The sequence below is a fragment of the Populus nigra genome, chromosome 3 (genome assembly GCF_951802175.1).
Source record: "Populus nigra chromosome 3, ddPopNigr1.1, whole genome shotgun sequence".
NCBI classification, from domain to species: Eukaryota; Viridiplantae; Streptophyta; class Magnoliopsida; order Malpighiales; family Salicaceae; genus Populus; species Populus nigra.
In genome coordinates, this window is record NC_084854.1 from 21,471,055 (window position 1) to 21,481,080 (window position 10,026).

Sequence of the window (10,026 nt, forward strand, 5' to 3'; positions counted from 1 at the left end):
CAAATATGTTTTTTGAGGGAGAGTCAACACTGATGGAAGGAAAATATGCAAGCTGAAAAGGAATGCTGTAGTAAAAGAGAAGAGTAAAGGAGGGTTTTGTTTAATTGGTTGTGGAGATTAGGAGAACAAAATAATGGAGGATGACAAGATGTAATCATCAAGAAGTACAAGCCTGAATTTCAGAATGGGATCCCTATTTTTCATGCCTCTCTTCCGGCTATATGGCAAGGGATTTATTCCATTATAGCTACCGAGGGTCCGATGTCTAAAAAGTTGCTCGCTAGTTGTTGCTTCATGGTGGGAAATTGAAATGGTGTCAGGTTCTAGACTAATTGCTAGATAGGAAATACTGTACTGAGAGCAGAATTTCCTGAGCTGTTTTCTCTGTCTATAAAGCTGGCTGCCATGATTGCGGGAATGGGAGAATTTGGGAGGGGATGTTGGTCTTGGAAGCTAAAGTGGAAGAAAATATTGAGTACCAGTGAGTTGGAACAAGCTAATCAGTCATGCACAATAATTTGTGAGGTCCATCTAAAGCAATCCGCTTCAGATAAAAGGAGGTGGAATTGTGAAGCAGATGGTAACCATTCTACTAAGTCAGCCAAAACAGTCATTGACATAATTCTTCTCTCATGTAATCTTTCTCTCTTCTAAGATCATCTGGACAGGAAAATCACCTCCAAAAATTGAGGTTTTTATCTGGTTGTTGCTTCATAGAAGACTTGATACTAAGGCTTTTTAAGTTAGAAGACATGAAATCAGGTTAGAGGATGCGAACTGTCCATTTTGTAATAATTTTGTAGAATCAGTACAACACCTCTTTATTCACTGTACTGTAGTTTGGAAACTGTGGAATAAATTTATAAACCTGCTCGGCCTGCAACGGAGCATGCCCCACACTATCCCAGAAGTATTGACCCAGTGGATTTATTTAACAAAAGGAAAATTTCAGCAAACATCATTCCTTTTTTTTTCATTTTGTTTTTTTTTATGAAGTTATATATATTGTTATCATGGATTTAGTTTTTTTTTTAATTTCAATCTTTAATTTTGTAATTATTTTTATTTATTTTTTATGAAATTATTTTAATCTTATGACCTAGGTTTCAGGTTCAACAAGTTAGCTTTGGTTGACTTGAATAATTTTTTTTGTTTTTATTTATTTAATTATTTTAATTTCATCTTTCAACATTAAATTAAATTTTATTTTGAATTTTACTAAAGAGAGCGAAGATGTTCCTATATAGCTAGACTAACATTTTAAGTACTTGCACTTGTTGAGAGAATTGTTGGGTACTTGGAAGAATTAGAGTCTTTATAGAAAGATCAGTTACTCTTCCATGTACTAGAGTCTTGTCAACCACGAAATTTATTTTGTAGAAGTTAAAAGGAAAGAACATGTTTTTTTGTTCACCTTCCCATAGACAGTGCCGTGATAAAATCATAGAAAAAATTCACACAAAAATGAGTCTTCCCTGACAGAATTCCGGGCTTAAGTTATAGTCGTAGAAAAACTTCACACAAAAATTAGATTTTTCCTCGTTAAGTTCTGGGCTTGAGTTATACTTGACAAACAAGTCTTTAGTGGAATGAAAGAAACTATGATGCTTAAATAAGTTTTTGAGTTTGGTTACTCCAGTTACAAACAAAGTAGGTAAAAAATTAAGAATATGAAAATCATGTTTTATAGAGAAGAGATCTCCAGGTGAAGAGATATGTTTATTTTGTAGTGGAGAGGTGATCCTAAGTATTGTTGAGATAAATCATCCCCCTTCTCTCTATTTAAACCAGAGAATATACAGCCTACATTAGAAAATATCTGGAAAATATTACCATGAAAGGTGGTGTTTTTCACTATGGTAGCTTTAGATGAAGTTGTAGCTTATATAGGTTGACGTGGTGGTAATTAAAAACAAAAAATAAGAGAAGAAAGAGAAAGGAAGGAGAGAGAGAGAGAGAGAAAGAGGTGAGGCTCGATATAGTGTTATTCATGAATGAGATTGAAATAATATTATTCATGGATGAGTTTCACGGATGAGCTTGAAATAGTACTATTTACTAAAATAGTAAATAGATAAGCCTCGATATAGAACTATTCATAAATAAGGCTAAAATAATATTATTTATGGCCTTAACTTACGAGCCCAAAACAATCCTATTCAAGGATGAATTTATTTCACAGATAAGTCTGATAAAATACTATTTGCTATACTAATAGTTATAGCCTGAAACGGTTTTCTTGAAGTTTTATAAAACAGAGATTGTTGACATTTATCTGAGAGGACACAGCACGTCTTGCAGGGCAGTATGTGTCCATTTCGGTCCAGGCACTGGTCCATTCTATTTTGAGTAGAAAACGTGAGGCAAAACAGCGTTCGACTCAAGAGAGTGGTCCCTTTGTTCACCTCGAAGGATACAGACATAGTTATTAAACCCGATCCGGGGGTGACCCGGTCAGGGGGCCGGGTCCCGGGTTTCATGGGTCAACCCGGGTCAACTCGGGTCAACCCGGAAAAATTAAAAAAAAATTAAAGTTTTAATATTTCATATGAAAAAATCCATGTAAATATAGATTATACATATTATGAAATTTAAAAGAATATTTTAAAAAGTTTTTTATCCCACATTGAAAAAACATAACTTTTTCCTTGGAAACATAGAGTATATATACTAATGGGTTTCAAATCCCACATTGAAAAAACATAACTTTTTTCATGGAAACATAGAGTATATATATGAAAGGGTTTCAAATCCCACATTGAAAAGATAATATATTATCCTTTTAAGTTGAAGTATTTAAACCAAAAGGTTTTTTATTCCACATTGAAAAAACATGGTTTTTTTCATGGAGACATAATGTATATATATAAAAGGGCTTCAAATCTCACATTGAAAAGATATTATGTTATCTTTTTAAGTTGAAGTACTTAAATCAAAAGGTTTTTTTATCCCACATTGAAAAAACATGGTTTTTTTCATGGAAACATAATGTATATATATGAAAGGGCTTCAAATCCCACATTGAAAAAACATGGTTTTTTACATGGAAACATGGAGTATATATATGAAAGGGCTTCAAATCTCACATTGAAAAGATACTTTGTTATCCTTTTAAGTTGAAGTATTTAAACCAAAAGATTTTTTATCCCACATTGAAAAAACATGGTTTTTTCCATGGGAACATAGTGTATATATATGAAAGGGCTTCAAATCCCACATTGAAAAGATATTATGTTATCCTTTTAAGTTGAAGTATTTAAACCAAAATGTTTTTTTATCCCACATTGAAAAAATATTGTTTTTTTCATTGGAACATAGTGTATATATACTAATGGATTTCAAATCCCACATTTGAAAAAAAAAAAACCGGGTCTCGTCCGGGTTTGCCTGGGCTGTTGCCACAGCCGGTCTTTTATTAAACCCGGACCGGTCCAACCACCGGGTCGACCGGGTCCCGGATCGACCCGCCGGGCCGGGCCGGGTTTAATAACTATGGATACAGATCTTCTAACGTTTGGTAATGTTTATTGAATCTTAATAATTAAATTGAAAATGAATGTATCTTATTTTAATAATATAGTTAATGATAACAAACTACTTACTGACTATTGAATTCAACATAAACAATATTAATACATGATTGATAGTGTTCTGTTCCTAACATGTATAGGAGAACCGAACCTAACAAGAGTTCTCCTGTTAGTATTATTGACACAAACCTGAATTGTTACTCAACCTAAAAGCAGATTAAGTTGTTAGTTAAAGTTTTAAAATATAATTTATATTATTTTTTATTATATTTCTTCAAACGAAAGTTATTTAGATTTGAAATTTACACAGATCCATATTACTTTATGCTTAATTTTTATCAAATAAATAAAGATAATGAAATTTAAACTCGTGACCGCTTGATTATCAAGGTTTTAATATTATGTCAAATAATCATCTCAACTTAATAACTTAAGATAAGATTTCAAGTTAAATAGTGATGGTGAAATTTATATTGTTCTCAACACTACATGTCTTTTTTTTTTCCCCAAACCTCATTAGATACTCTAGCTTCACACGATTCTCCTTGACATTTTTGCCATGTTCTTGAATTCCATTTTTCGAACTCAAGAAGAAATCATTGACACCATAGGGTCCTCCTCCGGATGCAAGTCTAATTAATCTTCTTTAGGATTAGCTAGGTACTAGTCAGTGTGTCCACGCGATACAATGAGACACTTTTTTATTTTTCATTTTATTTAATCATGTAGTAATTAAAATAGATATTCTAAAAAAACAATTTAAATTCTGAAAAAAATGTTTTTAGAAAAAAAATTCTTTTTTTATTCCTGTACTTAAAAAAAACAATTTTTTTATTGGCAATATAGTTTTTTAAATAAAAATTAAAGGTGATTAAAATAAATTTTCCAGTGTTGTGCGGGAATGATAATTTCTCCTTTTTTTTTTCTTCTTAAAATGTACTGGGTTGTATCGGATTAATAAAAACTTATGCCATATTCATATATAATTTATAATATGAACAGTAGTCAAGAAAATTATTACAAGAAATTATAGATCTAATCCTTTTAATAAATTTGACGAGAGATTGTTTGTTTCGTCTAATGGAATCAACAGTTCTTCAATTAATGTCCACCGTGCAAGTTTTTAATTTTGCAATGTAACGACTAACCAGAAACTGGCGCACCTAGACATTTTCACTGTGCACTTAAACATATATTACTCTTTACCACACTAGTATAATTACTATTTTACCTTCACAACAAAAAATCAATGAATTTGCTATATAATATAAAGAATTTTTTTGTTCTTCTTATGGTACATTAGTTTAGTTATCATGAAATTAATGGGAGACAATTTGATCCTTTTATATTTTAAATGTATAGCGTAGTAATTATATTATCCTAAAAAGCAATTTTTTTGAAAAAGGTTGAACGAAGATAGTTCGGTCTTTTATATTTTAAAAACACAGTATGAAAGACTATATTACCCTTAAAGGAAAAAAAATCTTAAACTTACATCTACAAGCTTTTTTGTATTTTCATACTGTTTTTTTGTAATAAATAATTTGATAAGGGTGTGTGTGGTGTCATCCTAGGCTCCGTTTGTCTACGCGGCTGCGGCTACGGTTAAAATAAAACGCAACAAACATCTGTTTGGTTACAGAAAAAAAGTTATTAATTGTTCATGAGTCCCACCTTTTACTGCGTTGCAAACGCAGTAATCACGAAGCAGCATCCAGCTGCTTTTGTTTCAACAGTAAACAATGGGCAGCATATTTACGCACTGCATGCTAATTAATTAGCATGGACAGTGTAACATGCATACAGTTCCGGTCGGACCGGTTCCGGCCAAACCGGTTCCGGTTCAAAACTTAAAATACATTGAACCAGGTCCAACCCAGTAAAATAAAAATTATTTTTTATTCGAAAAACTAGTGTTTAACATTATTTAATGACACTACATAAATTAGACAGAGATTGCTTGATAAAATATCATTTGCAGAATTTGATTGCAATTCCAATTTCGTTCTTGATTATATTTTACCTGATGTTATTGGCGCTTAAAAAACCAAAAAACTGTAGTCCTCGTCGGATGTATTTCATACGTGATGGAATTGTAGATATTTTAATGGAACAATAAAAAATATTTTATATAAAATATTATTTATTTCATGATGTAATAACAAAAGTTAAATCTATAATATTTAAATTAAAAACTATCAATATTAATATATATTTTTTAAAATTATTTTATAACCTCAATTTCAAAAACATTATTAACCAATAACATTAAACTACTTTTTTTCAACTTTAATTTCAACCACAGTTTTAACCCAACACTTATTTTTTCAAACCAATCTCAATTAAAAGTATTTTTTATAAAATAATTTTTTTCAAACCACAACCACAATTATGCCATAAAATACCAAACACATACTATATCCAAACATCGCCTTTGAGATTGGTGTCGGAAGTGTCCTGCCATGGTTATTCTGGTAACGTGGCACGTGTATTTGAAAGCATCGATGATATTTTTTTATTCTCTTTTCTCTCTCTTTTTTTTCCTTGCCCAGCATCTTTATTTGAGCACCAAATCACAAGAAACTTATCTGAGTAAATCACAGCTATGCCATAAAATCACAAATCTTCTCTCTCGAAGGATAATTCTAGAGCTTTAACTATAGCTAACAATTATGCTTCATAGCCAGGTTGCTTGTGATCAAGAAGGAACTCATTTCATAGAGAGAGAGAGAGAGAGAGAGAGAGTTCTGGAGACACTATAATTCCAAAACTCCTCCTTAAACAGACATTACAACCGCCAACCAATTATTTTGCAATATCAGAAGAGGACCAAGAAAATGTTATTAAAAAGGCAAGACAGAAATTGTGCTTCGATTTCCCATTAGTTACATCATCCTGGTACCATGCGTGGATCTTAGAACTGAAAAGGCTCTTTCAATTTTTATCTTTACATGCTCTTTCTCTTCTTCATCTACCTGCAAGACAAATATCGTAGTTAACTTTCATGATGATGATGACCAAATTTTACTAGGTGCATGGCTTTTTGGCAGAATTTTTTGAGCTCCAATTTTTGTCTTGAAACAAATTCTATCAAATTTCTTTTGTATGAATAGCTATTCCCAAGAGCAGTGGCCTCCCTTTTTACTTTCTAAGAAAAAGCTCCTTTATCATTTTATAATATCGGTAACCCTTGATAACTTTCTTTTCCACCTTTTGTGGGGAAAAAATATTCTTTAAATCATGATTTTCAACTAAAATCCTTTACCTCAATATATATATATATATATATTTAATTCGATGAAACCCCACCCCCAAAAAGTGCATTTTATGAGCTCAGATGAACGAGCAACCCTTAAAATATTGGTAACCCTTAAAACCAACAATATTCTTTACCTTTATGATCATCTAAAATTTGTCACTATATAATGTTAAATCATGTAGCTATTCTAAAAAAACACTTCTCTGACTCAAAAGTGTAAGCTGTTGCATTTTCATATCTGAACAGCTATTTGGATTTGCATTTGTGTCACTTGGAATGGAATAATGGAAATTAAGGAGGAACAAGAAAAGAGGCTGACCTCTATCAAGACTGTCTTCTTGACCAATTCTGAGAGAGTTGTGATGTTTGCTGTGATAATTTTCAGCTTCAATGATTCAAAAACCTCACAAATTCTACTCATAGCGTCTGTTGTTCTATTACATGTCAAGCTCACGAACAGATTTTTCCCTCCCATCGAAGTAACACTAAACTGAAAAACACATCACAAAACAGACCATAAGTGACATAATTAATTAATCATCTGATATATGTTGCTACAGGTAACCTTTTTTATTATAATTTTACTGGTAGTGAGACATCTCCACTACTTAAAAACTAACTATATCATACCAGACTAAAAGCAGAGATCGACTTACTTCATGAACTTGAATGGGACAAGTATTTCTGGCCATCCTGTGATCATAAATTTGGTCATATCTTGTTCTCTTGGATCTTAACAAGACTGGTAGCTCTTGATCAAAGTCATAACCACGATCTTCCTTCAATCTATTCGATTCAAGTTCCATTATCTCAGCTTGGAGTCCCTTCTCTTGTTCTTGCAAATCTTGGATGTAATCAATAGCATCTTTGATTATAGAAGCCTTGTCCAACTAAATATGTTCAACCCAAAAATGAAAACAACATAAAAAAATTCCAAACCCGAAAACAAAATGATAAGCATTAGCATTGCTAATTAATAAATGTTGCTTAAAATTAATTTACAGTGTGACTTGTATTAATTAGTGGGGTTACTAGAAAGAATATTAAGAATTAAAAAAAAGAATTAAATTTTAAAATCCAACAAAAAAAATAAACTTTAATATTGTTGATTAATAAATATTACATCGATGGGTTACCTTGCTGATTTTGGGGACAGCTTCTCTAAGTGCGAAGAGCTTGTCACTGAGCTTCTTCCTCCTGCTCCTCTCTGAAACAATATTTTTAGAGATTATTGTTGAAGTGGTTCCATCCGTCGCGCTTGAATCATTGCTCCCGAGATTAAATTGCCGATTCGTTGCCCAACTGGGTCTAATTAAAATAATTTTTTCAGTTGAAAACTTTGGACATGGACGACCAATACAAATTATATAATAAAACAAAAGTTTTGTCATCGAATGCAAATATATAAGAAGGGGTACCTAAAATTAAGCTCTTCATTCCAAAACCAGTTAGTTTCCCAGTAATTTTGGCACTCTCCAATATGTTCAGTAATTTCCATGGTTTGGGGCTGTGTGACAGACGGGGAGAGAGAAAAATCGAATGGTTATTGTTTGAGATGAAGTGAGTTTTGCCTTCTGGATGATGCAGATGTTGTTGGATTTTATGCAGAAGAGTGAGGTGTCGCTGTCAATAATTGCTCTTTCGTTTCTCAGAAGGCCAACGACTTTTGAAAAAGGCGATGAATAGTTCGTTTACTGTATTGTTGCCCGCGCTACTACTGTATATCTGTATTATTTTCTTAATAAAATATTGTGCGTTGAAAACATATTCTTTTTATAAAAAAATTCAATAATTTGAGTTACAATTCCAATTAATTAATTAAACTGATTTTATTTCATTCATATTTGAAAAAACAAAACAGAACAATATATATATATATATAATGATAGTGATAATTAGGGGTGTTCAAGAAAACCGACTAATCGATTAAACCGAAAAAACCAAGAAAAAATTAACCGAAAAAACCGAACCTCTAAAAAAAACCCAAATAAACCGATTAAAAAAAAAAACAAACCACCCGGTCCGGTTCGGTTCCGGTTTAAAACAACTTAAACCGATTAAATCGGACCAAACCGAACCGGTTTAAAAAAAGGTATAAAAACAACAATTCCTAACCCTAAATCACTTTTCTCATTTTAAGCCGCCACCCCTCCACTCTCCCTTTCCAGCCTTCCCTTCCCTTTCCCTTCCCCTTCCTCTTTCCCCCTTCCCCATTCTCAGCCAACCCACGCCCTTCCCCTTCCCCTTCCCCTTCCTTTTCCCCCTTCCCCTTTCCCTCTTTTCCCTTCTCAGCCACCCTTTCCCCTTCCCTTTTCCCCAAAAGCAAGTGAACAATGGTTATCCAAGCTCTCCCTGCAGATCTGCAGATCGTAAGACATTCCTTTTGGCTAATTTATCATGTTTCTCCTTGTATCTTGTTTTCAGGGAACATGGGTTTCCATGGGGGTATATTCTGATGGATCTTGTGGGATTCAACCTGGCATTGTATACTCTTTCCCGGTTACCTGTGAGAAGGGCAAATGGTCCATTGTGCAGGGTATAAAGTCCGGTTATCACTGTTACCATAGAACAGTCCGGTTTGATTATTGTATAGTTTGATTATTAATATACAAATATTTCTTAACATCATCTGAAAGAGGAAGGGGAAGCGAGTGAACAATGGTTATCACTGTTACCATAGAACAATCCGGTTTTTTTGCTAAAAAACTGACCCGAACCGAACAAAACCGATTCGGTTTGAACCGGTTCTCGGTTCGATCCGGGTTGTATTAATAAAAAATATTATTTTCCGGTTTGGTTGTATTTTTGGGTTAAAACCGGACCGAACCAGACCGTGAACACCCCTAGTGATAATAAGGTAAAAAACCTTTTATCATAAAGTAAAAAATATAATTCATCTATCTAGTTGTGTTTAATAAGTTTTTTTGTTTAAAATCAATTTATAATAGAAATCAATGCACACATAAAATCTATCAAATAAAATAACAGAAAAAAAATAATATATAAAGCTACAAATATTAAAAATATAAAAAATAAATATTTAATTTATATAAAATATAAAAAAATTACAGATGAATCACACTAACATTTTAAAAAATTAAACACACCTAATATAATTTAAAAAATCTATTTAAAAAAAATCCTAAGAAAAAAATAACAAAGAAGAAGTATTAATTAAAGCATAAATTTAAAAATTATTTAAAAAAAACATAAAAAAGACATTAATAAAAAATGAAA

At 32.1% G+C, this 10,026-nt stretch overlaps 1 protein-coding gene across 1 annotated transcript; it reads right to left on the reverse strand.

Annotated features, from left to right (window-relative positions):
- Positions 1–6,222: 6,222 nt before the first annotated feature.
- Positions 6,223–8,380, reverse strand: LOC133689240 (transcription factor bHLH35-like). The gene is made up of 5 exons (XM_062109031.1): positions 8,208–8,380; positions 7,926–8,097; positions 7,446–7,679; positions 7,109–7,279; positions 6,223–6,505 (listed from the first exon to the last, which is right to left on the reverse strand). The coding sequence occupies exons 1-5, from the start codon at positions 8,285–8,287 to the stop codon at positions 6,416–6,418; spliced, it is 747 nt and encodes a 248-aa protein (XP_061965015.1). The 5' UTR covers positions 8,288–8,380; the 3' UTR covers positions 6,223–6,415.
- Between the last annotated feature and the right edge of the window lie 1,646 nt (positions 8,381–10,026).

What these genes read in the sequence shown, in the direction of transcription:
- LOC133689240 (XM_062109031.1), bottom strand. Translation starts at nt 8,287, where the DNA reads ATGGAAATTACTGAACATATTGGAGAGTGCCAAAATTACTGGGAAACT. An exon ending in CTGTCCCCAAAATCAGCAAG is followed by an intron (nt 7,680 to 7,925) that starts GTAACCCATCGA and finishes GAACATATTTAG; the next exon opens with TTGGACAAGGCTTCTATAAT. An exon ending in AGAAGACAGTCTTGATAGAG is followed by an intron (nt 6,506 to 7,108) that starts GTCAGCCTCTTT and finishes TTTGTCTTGCAG; the next exon opens with GTAGATGAAGAAGAGAAAGA.